This window comes from Lithobates pipiens, unplaced genomic scaffold, assembly GCF_037356315.1.
Source record: "Lithobates pipiens isolate NorthernLeopardFrog02 unplaced genomic scaffold, aLitPip1_a1.2 Scaffold_41, whole genome shotgun sequence".
NCBI classification, from domain to species: domain Eukaryota; kingdom Metazoa; phylum Chordata; class Amphibia; order Anura; family Ranidae; genus Lithobates; species Lithobates pipiens.
This window is the reverse complement of record NW_027507861.1, coordinates 1,440,942-1,460,401: the sequence shown is the minus strand read 5'-3', so window position 1 is coordinate 1,460,401 and position 19,460 is coordinate 1,440,942. Positions and strand designations below refer to the sequence as shown.

General features: G+C 45.6%; 1 protein-coding gene across 1 annotated transcript in view; it reads right to left on the bottom strand.

Moving 5' to 3' along the window:
• LOC143956783 (uncharacterized) overlaps window positions 1-19,460 on the bottom strand; it is a 312,193-nt gene that overhangs the window by 159,788 nt on the left and 132,945 nt on the right. The window contains 1 exon segment of the mRNA XM_077466960.1: window positions 6,904-7,283. Coding sequence (XP_077323086.1) covers window positions 6,904-7,283 — 380 coding nt within the window.

Sequence of the window (19,460 nt, the reverse complement as noted above, 5' to 3'; positions counted from 1 at the left end):
AAGTGGCCAGTCGTCAAGTGGTTAAATCAATAATCCAATCTAATTTACTAATCACATCCACGCTCGGCTGTTAAACTGCTGCCGCCTCCCTCCCCTCTTACCGGGGCTCCCGTTCCATCTGGAGTCCCGATCAACAATCCGGCGCTTCTGGCGGGTAGGGACAGACTGGAATGAAGCTGTAAGCGGCTTCATTCCAGCCTCCTAATTGTAAACACGGATGTGACGTAATGACGTCACTTCCCGTTTACTCGGCTGCCAATGGCGCTAATTTAAAAAAAATATACAGTATTTAGAATCGCCAAAAATGGCCATCTGAATACTTTTAAGTGCAAAAGAGGGATCGGGAGTCTTACCCCCGATCCCTTCAAAAAGAGTACCTGTCACCACCTAATACTGTCACAAGCAATAAAAGTGATCAAAACATTTTTTTTTTTAAAACTATTAATTTTAAAATAAATAAGAAAAAAAAAGTAAAAAATTTAATAATTGCGCCCCCATCTCCGTGAGCTCCCACAGCAAAGAAAGCGCATACGGAAGTCGCATCCGTATATGTAAACGGTGTTCAAATCACACATGTGAGGTATCACCGCGATCGTCAGAGTGAGAGAAATAATTCCAGCACTAGACTTCCTCTGTAACTCTAATCTGGTAACCAGAAAAAACATTTAAACATATGGAGATTTTTAGGTACTGTAGTTTGTCGTCATTCCACGAGTGTGTGCAATTATAAAGCGTGACATGTTTGGTATCTATTTACTCAGCGTAACATCATCTTTTACATTATGTTTTTATGAAATTCATGAAAGTGTCCATTTTCCCAAAAAGTTGTGTTTAAAACACCGCGGCACAAATACCGCGTGACATAAAATATTGCAACAATCGCCATTTTATTCTCTATATTTTCTGCTAAAATATATATATAATGTTTGGGGTTTATAAGTAATTTTCTATAAAAAAATACAGATTTTAACTTGTAAACACCAAATGTCAAAAATAGGCTTAGTCATGAAAGGGTTAAATTACATTTTGGAGAATCAATATTCACAGGTAATTTGTTTTTAGTTAAACTGAGTTCAGATCCTAAATCTATTAACCATTTAGTATTCTTACCATTTAATAAACCATGTAACCACGGCCTTCCACCTTCATCTATTATAAGTGATGTCACATATTTTAATGTTGGCCAGGACTCCGAATCTTTTTTCCTAAATCCTGATGGTGATGGAAGTAATCCATCTCTTTCATTTTCACCATTGTTTGTCATATTGATTGAACTGTCATTAACAGTCAATGTGCTGATCTGTTTGACTTCTGAGGCATAAGGCAAATCAATCAAACTATTGTTTAAAGAAGAAAGAACAAATTGCTCAGAAATATGTTCTGTATTTTCTACTTTCAAAGTTTTCCTTTGTGTACTATGTATGGAAATAACATTTCCTGTCTGCTCTGAAATTTTAGTTACGCCTGTGACGTGTATCTCATCATCTCTGGGTGTGGCATTACACGTGGAAACTCTTTGAATGTCATTTTGATTTCGTCTGTCTAGACTTGTGCTATCAGCATCTTCATCAGGGTCTTGGCCTATAGACCGCTTAACTGGTACAAAAGATATTTTTGGTTTAAACAAACCTTTCCATTCTTGGTCAGCAATCTCGATAAACCGTATATCTTGTACAAAAGACTTCTGCATAGAGTCTGCATTACTATTGTTCTCAGACAACGGAATATCTTTTATTTGAGTTGCTCTCTGCAAATCATCTATCTGTTTAGTCAAAATTTGACAATTAGTACATAAACTATTCTCCTTAATTTTCCCTTTTGTACCAACTACATTGCTTTCAGGATCTCCTGATTTCTATCAAAAACTTTAATTAACTTAATCAAATTCCTAACCTGTTTGCTGAATTTCTTAAAAGTAAATTGTGGCTTTTGTATTTTGATATTAGCCGGTAAACATTCATTTAACATGTAACACCATAATTCATCATCTTTAACAAACTTTGACAGATTTTTAAATTCTAATTTACTCTCATTGGACAATTCATCAATAAAATCCATAACTTACCAATGTAGAACGATTTCTTTCATCTAACACGCGTTCCCTCTCATGGCGGGAAAATACGTCATCAAGAAACAGATTTTTCTTGCGTGTGCGCAAACGTCTCACCAATTCTGATAATTATTTTTCTTCCAAGTTCAATTCAATGATGCCAAAAATATGCTCTTTCCATTTCTTCTGAAGTTTGACTCAATAGTCAATGTTTGTGCTTGTATTCCCTCTCGACAAGCAGAAGGAGAAATCATTGAAGAAAGTTTGATATTTGGACAAAATGAAACTGGCAAAGGCTCTCCACTGTAATAATTTGAGTTATTACTGTATTAATAACTATATTTCAATAATTCATATTGATGAGGAAAGTTCCAATAAAATCCGTTCTCGTGTAAAAACTCCAAAACTGATTTAATAATAAAAATAGCAAAATATTACAAAATTATGTCAAAATGTAGAATATAAAAATAGCCTCAATAAGTTTCTTATTCTTGAAATGAAGATTGTATGAATGTATCTTTGTGTGTGTGTCACTTGGTGCTAGGAACCCGACGACTTGTGGCAGGGGACGTGGCAAGTGGACAATGACATACAGCATATGTACTTGCCTTGCAATCGACATCCATGACTTCTTTAATCAGGCATGCTGACAACTTGATCGATGTGATAAATATAAATGAAATAAGATGTGTGTGTTTTTTTGCACTGTACACTGCAAGTATGAAAAGTTGATGTGACAGATGTATATAAGTAACTAACCATCTTCCAAAATTTCTAATTCAAATAAGATTAGAAAAAATATATAATTTAATAGAATAAAATAGAAAGAATATACAACCATCTTCTGAAATTCAATTTAAAATAGAATCAATTAGAATTTCGAATAGTGTGAATTCAAATTTTTTATTAATTTTAAATTGGGATAGAAAAGATTATAATAAAATAGAAAATAGACTAGAAAAACGATAGAATAGAACAGAATAGAATATATTATACTTTATTCTGTTCTGTTCTATCGTTTTTCTAGTCTATTCTTTTATATTCTATTAAAATCTTTTCTATTAAAATCAAAATCATTATATAATAAATTAAAATTTCGGAAGATAGTGGTTTTATAATATATATATATCTAAACATAGGTTAAATTCTTATACAGTTATAATCATGATTATATGTTTTTAATAATACTAATTTGTTGCTAAAACACTTCTACTTATGATCACACTTTCATATATAATCTCTCCATGACAAAGTTCCCCAGATCACTAGATACCGAACCACAATATCTCCCTGTTGACCCACAAATATCACATACAGTTTTAATCACTTGAAGTATTTTTGAAATATGTCTGATTTGTATATTCCTCTCACACCATGTTTTGAGACATTTGTACTATAGTAAGATATCATATCCCTGCTTCTAATATACGTATATTCATGATGTAAAAATATACACAATTTTCAGTGTTTCCTTACAGTGTCTCAAATGAACTTTGAACATTCAGGATACATTCCCATTGTTTACTTTTCTAATGGAGGTGTCTTATTTGCCTTGTTGGCGTAGATCTCCACTTCGTATCTTAGTCATTGTCTCATTGACATCTGAGTCCATATTGAGGTTGACTTTAGGACAATAGCTTTATTTATTTAAGTCTTCCTTGAATTAAAAATGATTGCGGCGTCAGTCTTAGTCAGCTTGAGACTTTTGTTTGTCGCAGCCCAGCTTTCCAATGGGTTATATAAATTGGTTACCTAATTCTGATGGGAGGGGAAAGTGGTCCTTTTGGTCTGCTGATTTGAATGTTACCAGGCTCTCTGACAGTAAATATTAAATGTATTATTATTATTTTTCCTTAATGAATTCACAAATATATATATATATATATTTCTTTCTGACATTCGAATTTCGTATAGAATGAATTCGAATTTGAATAGAAAAGATTAGAAATGAAATAGAAAATAGACTAGAAAAACAATAGAACATAATAGAATACAGATACTATCTATTTAATTTTTTATTTCTTTTGCAGATTACTTTTTGTTTCCATAAGATCTTCTGCAGACTATTAGCATCTATTTCATCTTTTGCAGATCTCCTGCAGACTATTAGTATCTATTTGGTTTTCTCACCAGATCTCCTGCAGACTATTAGCATCTATTTCTTTTTTTAGCAGATCTCCTGTAGACTATTAACAACCATTTCACTTATTTTTTTGCAAATCTCCTGCAGACTGTTAGAATCAATAAATTTTTTCTTTTTTTGCAGATTACTATTTGTTTCCATCGGATCTCCTGCCGTATATTAACATATTATTATTATCATTGATATTCTGACGGAAACAGTTCGATACAGACCACACACAGCCCTTGTACACACGGTCGGAGATTCCGACAACCAAATCCGTTGAATTTTGTCCGTTGGATTTTGTCAGACAGATTTTGTCCGAAACTGTTGTATACAAACGGTCGGACGAAGTTGTTGGAAAATCCGATCTTTCAGAACGTGATGACGTTATTTCGTTATGACGGGACTACGTTCACGCTAGTAGCCAATAGCTTTGATGTAGGAATTTGATCTGAGCATGCGTGGCACTTTGTCCGATCGGAATTCTCTACACATGATCGGAGTATGTCCGATCGGAGCATTTTGTCGGAAAATATTTCCGGCAAGTTGGAAAATTTGGTCCGATGCATTTTTCGACGGAAACAGTCTGATGCATACCACACACAGCCCTTGTACACACGGTCGGAGATTCCGACAACCAAATCCGTCGGATTTTGTCCAAAACTGTTGTATACAAACGGTCAGATGAAGTTTTCGGAAAATCCGATTGTTCAGAACGTGATGATGTTATTTCGTTATGACGGGACTACATTCACGCTATTAGTAGCCAATAGCTTTGATGTAGGAATTTGATCTGAGCATGCGTGGCACTTTGTCCGATCGGAATTCTCTACACGTGATCGGAGTATGTCCGATCTGAGAATTTTGTCGAAAAATATTTCCGGCAAGTTGGAAAATTTGGTCCGACGGATATTCCGACGGAAACAGTCGGATGCAGACCACACACAGTCGTAATATCTGACAAAATGCTCCAATCGTACACATTCCGTTGGAATCTCCGATCGTGTGTACAAGGGCATATACATCAAGCTCATGACAAACACTCCAAATTCACTCACACCGGGGCATGCTGGATACAATTTCGATCCTCCACAAAACATACCACTACTCACTTGCTACCCTCAACCTGATCTGATAATGAGATAAATAGCTGTGCTGCTTTGTCTAGGGGCCGTCTCCCCCATTCCTCCTTTCCCCATCCTTATTCTCTCCTTTACCTTACAGAAAGCTTACAGGTAGCCTTCCCTCTTACCCCCTCTCTATATCCTCATACACCATTTATATACCTCCGTTTCTGTCGACAATCGCCCTCCCCCTCCCCATATCTCTCTCTCCTCCCCTCCATGTTGCACAATGTAATCATTTAATGTTATCATCGATACACAGACTAATGTTCAATAACAATAGATATTCCATATGGTTATAATAGAACTCGTCACGTCTCCTCATAAACCCCTCGGTTCCTTCACCGGCAGTTCTCCTCCGTCCACAGTTATCTCCCATTAGGGGTGGATGGATATGAAAGAGACTTGATGCAAAACGGATTGTTTTCCGTTAAATAAACCTTGGATCCCAACTGGTTTCCGACATTCCCTGTGACTGGGGTTTTCATCAACATAAATCCTCTACCTAGAAATGTAACACCCCTGTTATGAGTATATCACAGCAGAATAGGATGTGAGCCCTAGGGGGTCTTTCTTATCCTTATTAACGTTTACATTGATGTTCTACTCTACGGTTACAACCTATCTAATGCTCAAACATAGATAAACCTTCTACACCTCTGTTTTACCTCCCAACCGCAATAGAAATTTGGTGTTTATAAGATCATTTATTGCTGTATTTTACTATCTGTACATTTTATTTGTTGTACTACAAAACTTTCAATAAACTATTGAAACAAAAAAAAATGAGAACACTGAGTGTTTGCAAAGCTTACATCACATATCAATGAAAGGCAATGACTCCATTTTTATATTTTAATCGTTTTTATTGGAAGTTCTCATATTGAACAATCAGTTACAAAATACAAAGTGTTACAAATGACAAGTGACATTGTCCATCCTTGTTTAGATAGACATATCACATTGACATGGAGGGATAAAACACAATATAAGTGGGATATTTGTGAGACAAGTCCTCCCTGTGCACGTGCCAATAATAAAGGACATCCAGGGACTCACACCCCCTTCACACACTCCCCACACATATATCCCCCTGCTTCTTATATGATGAGATCAGCCATGGAGTATATCTGAGGTGTATATCAGGGTGTGCTTCTTCCCCACATGAGACCTGTGATGTCCAACAACATTCATATAGAAGACATTTCCCGCACTCAAGACACTAATACACCTCAAAGGTTGTGTGGGATCCCTGATGTACAGGAAGACAGGACTTCAGTGAGGAACATTTCCCACACTCAGGACAGGAATACGGCTTCTCCCCGTGTGAGATCTCTGATGTTTGGAAAGACTGGACTTCCTTGAAAAACATTTTCCGCACTCAGGACAAGAATATGGCTTCTCCCCCGTGTGAGATCTCTGATGTCTGGAAAGACTGGACTTCCTTGAAAAACATTTCCTGCACTCAGGACAGGAATGCGGCTTTTCCCCCGTGTGAGATCTCTGATGTGTGGAAAGATTGGACTTGTCTGAAAAACATTTCCCGCACTCAGGACAGGAATACGGCTTCTCTCCTGTATGAGATCTCTGATGTGTGGAAAGACTGGACTTGTCTGAAAAACATTTCCCACACTCAGTACAGGAATATGGCTTCTCCCCCGTGTGAGATCTCTGATGTGTAAAAAGATGGGACTTATGTGAAAAACATTTCCCGCACTCAGAACAGGAATGTGGCTTCTCCCCTGTGTGAGATCTCTGATGTGTGGAAAGATGGGACTTCTGTGAAAAATATTTCCCACACTCAGAACAGGAATACGGCTTCTCCGCTGTGTGAGATCTCTGATGTGTGGAAAGATGGGACTTCCTCGAAAAACATTTCCCGCACTCAGGACAGGAATACGGCTTCTCCCCTGTATGAGATCTTGTATGCTCATTAAGCTTGGATTTCTGATGGAAACACTTCCCACACTCAGTACAGGAAAACCTCTTCTCTGTTGGAAGGACGGCCCCATCCCACACAGTCTGAGGTTCCTCAGGATCAGAGGAAGACGATGGTCCATCTACACTGTGTGGTGCCGGATGGACATTTGAGGTGGTCGGGTTTTCTCCTGGACTATACTGTGTGATGTCCTCATCTTCTACTTCACAGTCTGGAGACAAAGTGAGACAATCCTCTGAGGTTTTCCTCATCTCCCGTCCATCTACTAAAATAGAAATACAAAGATTATTACTAGACATGAGCTGATTGGTTCCCCTAAACCAGGACTCCGCCCACATCAGGCAGCTTTGTCTCCGAGGATCTTACAATTCCCCCCTCAAGGTAACTAGTAAATGGGTCCTCTGATCTCCTACCAGATCATTTCTTTATTCATGGACCTTAGTCAGAGAGTGAGGACACAACGAGAACTGTCTATTATAGGAGTGACAGTGATGAGGGGATTATAGGACGAGTGTCCCCTCCCCCTCTATCACTCATTGCCATCTTCCCAACACAAGAAGTCCTGAACTCCCTGATTTAGTCATGAATAACAGCGGGGCTGAGCCCCACCAGAGGTCAGAGAGTGAGGATGGGGGGAGAACAACCAAGATGAAGACTGGACTGATCCTGAAGACCCCCATCATTGGGTTATTGACTCCTCCCTCATTATCACTTTCTGTTTAAGGGTCCAAAGGTTGAGGATGTTATCACATTATTATTAGGGGTGGTAAAACCCCATAGTAAAAATGTGTTTTTATCACCCCTGCCCCAACCACATCCCCTTTAGCTGCAGTGGCCAGAGGTGTTCACATGTCATAGCCGCAACAGGAGTTATATGCATTGTCATGGTTGGTGGGTGTCATGGTTGGTGGGTGTCATAGTTGGTGGGTGTCATATTTGGTGGGTGACATGGTTGGTGGGTGTCGTGGTTGGTGGATGTCGTGGTTGATGATTGGTGGGTGTCATAGTTTGTGGGTGTCGCACCTACCAAGCATAACCCATTCAAGTGGATGAGGCCGCTCTGCAAGTGCCCTGAAACCTTGTGCAGTACAGAAAATAAGGGGTTAAAGCAGGCAGCATTGTTGCTTTCTCACCACCTGCTTTAACTCCTTGGACCTTACAGAAGCATGAAGTTGTGGGGCTCCTCCATAATGCCCTTATTTACTTAAATGGGTTAAAATTGGCAGGCAGTACACTGCTGCTCCTCTGAAAAGCGATCCAAGTGTGTGTTGACAGGTGGTGAGGAGGTGATATGTTGCCTCCTCACCACCTGATTTACACCCATGATTGCGGTGCAATGCACACTATTGTGACACAGTAGTATGGCAATTAGAGGGTTAACTCAGGTTTGAGGAGGTGACACTGGGCAATACTGTGCCTGGTGATCTTTGACTCATCCATGTTGTTCAGGTAGATCTCCACCTCGTTACGGTTACCTACCTCTGCTATACAGACATATCCCTCCACCCGGCACTGCCAGCAAACAACAGAACTAGTAACCCCGGGAGAATTCCTCTGTCAGAGATCTCGCTAGATCCGGGGATGGGACAGAAGACCGAAGACACAATCCCCAGATGTCTAAGACAAGCAACACCTATAGAGAAAATCAACATTTTGCTGCCAGCTGAACCCCCCGAATCTCCATAAATCCATCCTAGATACATGAACTGTGTCTGCAGCACAGAGAAGGAAGATTATCCCAGAGAAATCCAGGAATACAGGACGGGGAACACAGCTCAGGAAAGTGACCAGGGGATTACAGGCTGATATCACCCCGCCCCCGCCCTACTCTGGACCAATCAGTGAGCAGTATGGGTGGAGGAATGGATTTGGTGTTAATGACCCACCTGTGCTGATCTCTGTAGGAGTGTCCTCCTCTATAAATGTCCCCGTTATTCCATCCTCCTCCATAGACTGCTGATCATCCCTCACATACCTCTCTTCTTCTTCTGATTTCACCTCAAATTCTATATCCATTGGATCTCCACTCTAAATCAGGAAAATGAGAGAAAATATCCTCTGTAAGATAGAAGATTTATTACTGTGACATCACAGATATAAAATCCACACATCTCCATCCATGTTCTAGATGCTCCATCCCACCAACCTTGTAATAATGAGGGATGGTGAGATCTTCCTGTGTGGAATCCCGGGAATACAGAGGATGGTGACATCTCTCTGGGGGGTTCATGTAGCTGGATGTCTCCACCATGGTGTCCTGGTACAGATCTTTGTGTTCTTTTAGGAACTTTGACTCCTCCATCACCCCATCCTCCACATCATCCTCTTCTTTTATCTCTTCTTTAACATCAACTTCAGAATTACTGAGGTTTCCACTCTGAAATTATAATAAAAATGACATCAATTATAATGTAGTAAGGTCCCGGGCCCCCTTTGGTCTAATGAGACCCTCCAGAGTTAGTCACAGCTGACATCCTTCTATGCAGAGTGGGTTATGAGACATGGTGGATGCAAAATAAAGTAGATTAATGGGCACCAGACAATTCTTGAATGCCAAGAGATTTATTGTTTCTTGAACAGAACTGTGGGAGAGAGGGTTAGGGCCAGGACACCCTTAGTAGTTGCAATGTAAATTGGCAGACTCTGAGACTTCTATAGGTAGACAGCCATGCAGGGAAAGGAATCCAGCAAGACACCACATCTGCACGAGTAAGGAAGCCATCTCCTATGGCAACAGTCTTATAATAGTTTCTAACACAAGTTGTAACAAACTTCTTTACTTCCTCTACAATCTCCTTTTGTAGATCTTCACTCCACTGATCTCCCAGTCTCTCTCACTGGACTTGTTGATCCACCGCCACTGAAACCCCTGAGCTCTTCCATCCTTCTCACTCAGTATATTCCTCAAGAGTCACCCCCACCTCCCTGCTGGGTCCATAGCTTGGCACTCACAGATACCCCTCAAGTGTCACCTCGCTGGCTGGCTCGGTCCCTGGCTTGACACACAAGGCTTCTCTGCAAGCATCACCTCCGCTGGTTGGGTCCCTGGCTTGAAACCTGCTGAAGTTTCCCAATTCTTCACTGTCCCCGGTTGGTGAGAATGCTGCTCTGGTACTTTCTTCAGCTACTCACATTGGTCCCTGGTAATAAGGTGGATGGTCCCTTAGTAACAAAAGCTTCCCCTCTACCTCCGTCCATGACTTGTTCTCCAGCTGTCAGAACATCACTTCTGGTTGGACTGCAAGCCGCCATCCCAACCCTATGCTGCTCTCTTGTTCCTGGATAGGCCCTCAGAGAGCCTAGCAGCCAGATGTCCCCGGGATAGGCCTCAGGCTCAGGCCTAGCAGACCGGGGCAGCACAACACACATCCACCCAGACAGCCATCCAGGTGGCACAGAACCCCGATCACCTGACCTCACCCAAATAAATAGGCTCTCCCAGCAGGCCAAGGGATTCAAGAAAATTCCTGCCCATTGGTTGAGATACCATATCTATTCCTAATTTTTCCTTGCAATGCCCTTGTCTTATCTAATGCCACCAGATACCCGGCCACATACTGCCAGAAGAGAGAGGTGCAGCAATTCCAGAATTAGGGTGAGATCAATTGACCCCTAACCATAGGTGTGCACAGCCTATTGCATTAGGGTGTGCACTCCAAAGTTCAAGAGCATATTACGGTACACCCTAAATACAGATGTAATGTGTTCCTAAGGTTGAACCTAGACTTTAATATATTGGGGGCATTTACACTGACCACTGGCACCCTCAACCACCCACATGGTGCTGCTCCTGGATAATGGTAATGCACATGGGGTGATTAGGGTGTGCCTAGACACACCCGACACACCCTGTGTGCACGCCTATGCCCCTAACAATTGGCCATGACATCTATCACTCGGCAAATAAATTTAGGAGCAGCTCTGCCTAAACATCAGGGTGCTACATCCTCCCCCTGCCTAGGAAACTACATCCCATAGTTTTGCAGAAAAAAATAATAATTTGAGCCTTCAAGCCTGAGAGTGAATGTCCTGGCAAAAGCTGGGATGGGTGGAGAAACAAGGAAAGGAATAATAATAAAAGTAATACAAGGGGGGTACCACATGAAATAAACATATGTAACATATACATAAGTGAATGGTAGTTCACACAAGGCAGATAAATATCAGACATTATGTACAATTTATGTGTGGTATACCACCCAAACAATTGAGGGAAATATAGACATCAGCCTTATATTCTAACTATCTATCTAATATATACAATAATAAAGAGCATGAATAGTTATCATTAGGGATGAGCCAAACAACCCCCCCCCCACCCCCAGTTCGGTTCGCACCAGAACTTGTGAACAGGCAAAAGTCTACGGGACACGAACATGAGAAATTGAAAGTGCTCATTTTAAAGGCTTATATTCAAGCTATTGTCATAAAAAGTGTTTGGGGATCCGGGTCCTGCCCTGCAAAAAAGTTTTAAAAATGTAAAATTTTTTCGGGGGCAGTGATTTTAATAATGCTTAAAGTGAAACAATAAAAGTGAAATATTCCTTTAAATATCGTGTCGGGGGGTCCCCTTAGTCTGCCTGTAAAGTAGGGCATCTTTCCCATGTTTATAAAGGAAAAATTGAATTTAAAATTGCTTGCGGCTGTAATGTATTATTGGAAATATCCATAAAAATCATTGAAAAAAAATGGTGTGGGTCCCCCCCCCGGCAGTCCATTACCAGGCCCTTAAGGTCTGGTATGGATTTTAAGGGGAACCCCACCCCAAAATAAAAATAAAATGGTGTGGGGGTCCCCCCAAAATCCATACCAGACCCTTATCCGAGCACGCAACCCGGCAGGCTGCAGGAAAAAGGGGAGGGTCGAGAGAGTGCCTCCCCTCCTGAACCATACTGGGAGACATGCCCTCAACATGCAGAGGGTTTCTTGGGGTTCCCCCAAAACACCTTGTCCCTATATTGGGCCTCATCCCCAAAACCCTTGGCCGGTGGTTGTGGGGGTCTGTGGTGGGGAAAAGTAGACGGGGAAGTGAGGGGGAGGGAAGTAGATAGGGAAGTGGGGTGAGAGGGAAGTAGATGGGAAAGTGGGGGAAGAGGGAAGTAGACAGGGAAGTGGGGTGAGAGGGAAATAGATGGGGGTGGGGGAGAGGGAAGTAGACGAGGAAGTGGGGAGAGAGGGAACTAGATAGGGAAAAAGAGGGTTAAATTCCAGTTATTTGTGGACAGTGTGTGTGTGTGTGGGGGGGGGGAATGTCCGCTATTAATATCAGTTGATTTAAAAAAAATTGTGTTCACTGGGGGGGAAATGATTGGCATTAGTGATTAGTAGGAAAAAGGGGGAAGGAGCAAGGGGGTAAGAGGTTCTCAATAGAGAAACAGTAGGCACTGCTGCTCAGTGGCTGGACAGGGGGAAGTGGGGGCGTAGGACGGTAACTAGGGGGGGCAGAAGTGTGGAAAAGGGACAATAAAGGGACAGAGGGGCGGTGAAGTGGGGAAGGGGGAGTCGAGAGGACAGAGGGGTGGACAGGAGAAAGTGAGGGACAGGGGTTGGATAGGGGGCAGTGGGGTAAACTGGGAGGCAGTGGAGAAACAAGGAGCTTAACAGGAAGGTAGTGGGGGATGGGCAGGTAGTGGTGCTCAGTGGGAGATGAATACCTGGCTCATGGTGTCCTGGTCTGGAGGTTGATGTGAAGCTCCTCTGATGAGTCTTCTATAGTTGGGGTCCTCTCGGATGGTCCCTCTTGGCTCCTCTGATGAGTCTTCTATAGTTGGGGTCCTCTCAGATGGCCCCTCTTGGTTCCTCTGATGAGTCTTCTATGGTTGGGGTCCTCTCGGATGGTCCCTCTTGGTTCCTCTGATGAGTCTTCTATGGTCGGGTGACTTGTGACTGGAGATGAAGGGGGAAATCTATCCCAACTCTCAGGTCCTCTTCCTCCTGCTCAAAAGTTGTCCACAATCAGGGGAAAGTTCTCCTTAAAGTGTCTTTCCACCTTATGGGGGGTCCTAGGCCTGCAATGTGCAGACTGTAGACATGAAGCTTATTCTGCTCTGACCTGTGTGAGGATCTTCTCTGTCTCTCCTCCGTGTCCCCGATGGAAGATGGAGGCTTCGTGTCCTGGCTGAGAGGTGTGAGGGACGTTCTTTGTCTGCACTACAGATCTGGGAAGACTCCAATCACATTGTCAGCCAGCTTCCTCACAGGGAGCCCCTCCCCCACAGACACCCTGGGGCCATGCTGACTGCAATCACAGTGCGGGGGGGGGGTTTCACAAAGAGGACCCCTCCCTCCATTCTCTGGGATGACACTATAGTTGGATAAATATAGAGAGAAACAAGAATGTAACTGCGCTGGCAAAAAGGGAAAGAAGCTATGGAGAGCAGCAGCAATACAGTGCGATAACACAGAAAATACCCATAAAATCAAAAAAAGCGCCACTATAAAAATTAAAATAATTTATTTTATAGTTGGATAAATGGTTCTATATTTAGGATGTATCCGGTCTATAAACCAGAGGCTCTGGATGGACAGTTGGATAAATTGATCATTTGTGTGGGGGAGGGGGAGGTGATCTATAGGGAGTGTATGAGGGAGGGAAGTGACATGTGAGGTTATTTGTTGGAATCTGTTTGCGCAGAGAAAGCAGACAAGTTGTTAGAACTTTTTGTTAAATGGGGGGCTGTGTATGGGGGAGGGGTGAGAAGTCAGGGAGGGATGTGTATGGGGGAGGGGTGAGATGTCGGGGAGGGATGTGTATAGGGGAGGGGTGAGAAATCTGGGAGGGATGTGTATGGGGGAGGGGTGAGAAGTCGGGGAGGGATGTGTAGGGGGAGGGGGGAGAAGTCGGGGAGGGTTGTGTATGGGGAAGGGGTGAGAAAGTGGGGAGGGGTGTGTATGGGGGAGGGGTGATACGGTGGGGATGGATGTGCATGGGGGAGGACTGTGTATGGGGGAGGGGTGAGAAGTCAGGGAGGGCTGTGGATGGGGAAGGGGTGAGAAGTCGGGGGGAGGGGTAAGACGTTGGGGAGGGCTGTGTATGGGGGAGGGGTGAGAAGTTGGGGAGCAATGTGTATGGGGGAGGGGTGAGAAGGTGGGGAGGGGTGTGTATGGGGGAGGGGTGTTTATGGGGGAGGGGTGAGAAGGTGGGGAAAGATGTGCATGGGGAGGGGTGAGAAGACGGGGCGGGATGTGTATGGGGGAGGGATGAGAAGACGGGGAGAGCTGTCTATGGGGACAAGGGGTGAGAAGGCAGGGGAGGGATGTGTAGGGGGGAGGGGTGAGAAGTCAGGGAGGGCTGTGTATGGGGGAGGGGTGATAAGATGGGGAGGGCTGTGTATGGGGGCGAGGGGTGAGAAGGCAGGGAAGAGATGTGTAGGGGGAGGGGTGAGAAGTCGGGGAGGGATGTGCATGGGGAGGAGTAAGAAGTCGGGGAGGGATGTGTATGGGGGAGGGGTGAGATGTCGGGGAGGGATGTGTATAGGGGAGGGGTGAGAAATCTGGGAGGGATGTGTATGGGGGAGGGGTGAGAAGTCGGGGAGGGATGTGTAGGGGGGAGGGGGGAGAAGTCGGGGAGGGTTGTGTATGGGGAGGGGTGAGAAAGTGGGGAGGGGTGTGTATGGGGGAGGGGTGATACGGTGGGGATGGATGTGCATGGGGGAGGACTGTGTATGAGGGAGGGGTGAGAAGTCAGGGAGGGCTGTGGATGGGGAAGGGGTGAGAAGTCGGGGGGAGGGGTAAGACGTTGGGGAGGGCTGTGTATGGGGGAGGGGTGAGAAGTTGGGGAGCGATGTGTATGGGGGAGGGGTGAGAAGGTTGGGAGGGGTGTGTATGGGGGAGGGGTGTTTATGGGGGAGGGGTGAGAAGGTGGGGAAAGATGTGCATGGGGAGGGGTGAGAAGACGGGGCGGGATGTGTATGGGGGAGGGATGAGAAGATGGGGAGAGCTGTGTATGGGGACGAGGGGTGAGAAGGCAGGGGAGGGATGTGTAGGGGGGAGGGGTGAGAAGTCAGGGAGGGCTGTGTATGGGGGAGGGGTGATAAGATGGGGAGGGCTGTGTATGGGGGCGAGGGGTGAGAAGGCAGGGAAGAGATGTGTAGGGGGGAGGGGTGAGAAATCGGGGAGGGATGTGCATGGGGAGGAGTAAGAAGTCGGGGAGGGATGTGTATGGGGGAGGGGTGAGATGTCGGGGAGGGATGTGTATAGGGGAGGGGTGAGAAATCTGGGAGGGATATGTATGGGGGAGGGGTGAGAAGTCGGGGAGGGATGTGTAGGGGGGAGGGGGGAGAAGTCGGGGAGGGTTGTGTATGGGGGAGGGGTGAGAAAGTGGGGAGGGGTGTGTATGGGGGAGGGGGGATAAGGGGGGATGGATGTGCATGGGGGAGGACTGTGTATGGGGGAGGGGTGAGGAGATGGGGAGAGCTGTGTATGAGGGAGGGGGGAGAAGTCAGGGAGGGCTGTGGATGGGGAAGGGGTGAGGAGTCGGGGGGAGGGGTAAGACGTTGGGAAGGGCTGTGTATGGGGGAGGGTTGAGAAGTTGGGGAGCGATGTGTATGGGGGAGGGGTGAGAAGGTGGGGAGGGTTGTGTATGGGGAGGGGTGTTTATGGGGGAGGGGTGAGAAGGTGGGGAAAGATGTGCATGGGGGAGGGGTGAGAAGACGGGGCGGGATGTGTATGGGGGAGGGATGAGAAGACGGGGAGAGCTGTGTATGGGGACGAGGGGTGAGAAGGCAGGGGAGGGATGTGTAGGGGGAGGGGTGAGAAGTCAGGGGGGCTGTGTATGGGGGAGGGGTGACAAGATGGGGAGGGCTGTGTATGGGGGTGAGAAGGCAGGGGAGAGATGTGTAGGGGGGAGAAGTTGGGGAGAGCTGTGTATGGAGGAGGGGTGAGAAGGCAGGGGAGGGATGTGTAGGGGGGAGGGGTGAGAAGTAAAGGAGGGCTGTGTATGGGGGAGGGGTGAGAAGTTGGGGAGGGATGTGCATGGGGAGGAGTAAGAAGTCAGGGAGGGATGTGTATGGGGGAGGGGTGAGAAGGCGGGGAGGGATGTGTATGGGGGAGGGATGAGAAGGTGTGGAGGGCTCTGTATGGGGGAGGGGTGAGAAGACGGGGAGGACTGTGTATGTGGGAGGGGTGAATAGTTGGGTAGCGATGTGTATGGGGGAGGGGTGAGAAGGTGGGGAGGGGTGTGTATGGGGAGGGGTGTTTATGGGGGAAGGGTGAGAAGGTGGGGAAAGATGTGCATGGGGGAGGGGTGAGAAGACGGGGCGGGATGTGTATGGGGGAGGGATGAGAAGACGGGAAAGGCTGTGTATGGGGACGAGGGGTGAGAAGGCAGGGGAGAGATGTGTAGGGGGGAGGGGTGAGAAGGTGTGGAGGGCTCTGTATGGGGGAGGGGTGAGAAGACGGGGAGGGCTGTGTATGGGGGAGGGGTGAGAAGTTGGGGAGGGCTGTGTATGGTGGAGGGTTGTGTATGGGGGAGGGCTGTGTAGGGGGGAGGGGAGGGTTGTGTATGGGGGAGGAGTGAGAAGTTGGGGAGGGCTGTGTATGGGGGAGGGCTGTGTTTGGGGGAGGGTGGTGTATGGGGGAGGGCTGTGTATGGGGGAGGGGAGGGCGGTGTATGGGGTTGGGCTGTGTATGGGGGAGGGCGGTGTATGGGGGAGGGCGGTGTATGGGGGAGGGGTGAGAAGTCTGGGAGGGCTGTGTATGGGGGAGGGGAGGGCTGTGTATGGGGGAGGGGGGGTTACATGTAATGAGAAGTACAGACACTCTCTCTAATATTAGAGGACAGGATTGGACAATTCCAGTAGAGGGGGAGGGGAGGGGGAGGTAACATTGGGGCTCAGTCACAGCACACAGCCCATGTTATTGTGTGTATAATGCGTGTTCTCCGGTGTGCAGTGTGGGGGCGCTGTTGTGCGGTGTAATGAGGTGTTAGGCTCTCTTCTATAGAATTCTATGGGCTCTTTGTAATATTATACAAGGTGTGGGAACGCTCGGCACAAACAATACAACCTCACATTGTTTTCTGTGATGGTGACGGAAGCCATAGAACATCAGGAACATCGCCTTGTTCAGCTGCCCATACACTCGTACAATCTCCTTCCAATCTTTTCATTGGAAGATCCTTCCCTCCATTCTCTTCTGGTTAGTGGAGGGAAATGGAAGTGTGTGATGGCGGTGATGAGGAAATTGGAAGGAGTCGGATGGAAAATGTTTCTGGAATGAAGAAATTTCTAGCAGTGAATGAGATTTCATTCCGGAAAGTCCATCATTCCAAACACACGGGACATTCCAAGCACAAAGGACATTCACCATGGGAGTCATTGAATGTACTGATGAGAATTGTCATATGGAAGTTTGTACGGACGTTCATTTGAAAATCTCCTCGTGTATGGCCAGATTAATTCTTGGTGTGAATGAGCCCTAAAGGTGACCATACACTATACAATCTGATTGTACAATCTCCTTTCCATCATCTACATAGTACAAGGATCTGCCCGATCCCATACACACTGAATGGAAGGTTTGGGTGTTTCCTCCTATTACATTGTTTTGGAAACATTAAAATAAATAGAATTCTGTTCCAGAATCCCCCAATATGTACCTTGTCACCCCCTCCTATGTTCCCTGCACTGCCCCTCCCCCCATAGTGACTGGACATTGCTCCCCATGATCCCCCTCAAAATAGTGACCCCAAATTGTTCCCATCGGTTCCTCTTTCTTTTTCCAGAAGTGACCCCACATTGTCCTCCATAGTTCCTCCCTCCATTATGATGACCCCACATTGTGACACTACACTGCCCCCTATGGTCTCCTCTTCTATCCTCCCCTCCGCTCACATTGACCATTCTTCCCATGAGGCCCAAAATTCCCTAGGCCATGGTCCTCTCTCCTCCCCTCTTAGTGACATCACATTACCCCCCATGGTTCCTCCTCCCCTCTTAGTGACATCACATTACCCCCATGGTTCCTCTCCCCCCTCTTAGTGACGGAGGGGGAGGGGTGTTTTCAGTGGGGGAGGGGGTGTCCTCAATGCAGAAAAAGAGGGGGTGTTCTCTGTGAAGAATGGGAAGGGGATGCCCTCAGTGGTGGGGAGGGGGAGGGGAATTCATCGGTGCAGGAAGGGAGAGGGTGTCCTCATTGGAGGGGGAGGGGTGTCCTCCTAATTTTGAATCATTATTGGTTCAGTTATCATTATTGATATGACAAGGGGAGGGACAAGGCTCACAGAACAGAGATTGTACAATCAGATTGGAATGTATATGGACGTCCTTATCCTGGACATAGAGGAGTATTTTTTTTATTCAAACAGTGGGTAGAATGTACATTTCCCACACATTGGAGGGGGATGGGGGAATCCTCCCGCTGTGCTATTGTGTTCTGACAGTGGAGACCCTCCCCCACCATCAGAATACAATGATCGGTGTTGCCGCCTGTAGCCGGTGGTGTTGATCATTCAGGTAAAACCTGACAGACTGGTTGTACACAAATCGATCAATAGACTGACCTGTGTACAACCAGCAAGCCAATACATGGATCAAAACCCATCCAATCCCTTCCGAATCACTTATTGTACCTCTGTGCAGCCTGCGTCCCCTCCCCCACACCATCATTATGTAAATGTATGTTATACCGCGCATGCAGAAGATGGAGCGTGTGATGTCATGTGCCTCGTCTCACACATGCCTCGTACAACATTCCTTTCATCTCCTCCAAGATCTCCGGGAGAAAGTTTCCCCCAAGAAATGAGTGTCATGGCGTCCAGCACATGTAGAAGATGAAGTGTATGAGGTGATCCCCCGGTGTGTGCAATATGAGAGTCCTGAGAGATGTGAGAGCTCAGCTCCGGATCTCTCTGAAGACACCAGTGTGATCAGCGGAGGAAGGAAGAGGACACAAGAAAGGCAAAGCTCCTCATACACTAGGAGATTATTGAAGGAGAATTTGGAGAAATCTTCTCACTACATTCCATGGATTGATGAATGGCGCTCAGAAGGAGTTCAACATTTCATTTCCTTTTATCATCTCATTTTGGAATGAATGGAATTTACTGAATGAAAACCACATTCACTGCTAGAAATTCATTCCTTGGAGAAAAATTGCCCATCCTGATCCTCCCAATCTTCTCCTCACATCACTCAATAATCAACATTGATTTCCCTCCACTAACCAGAAGAACATCCAACAAACCTTCTTCATATGACCAATCTGGAATGAGATTCTATTGTG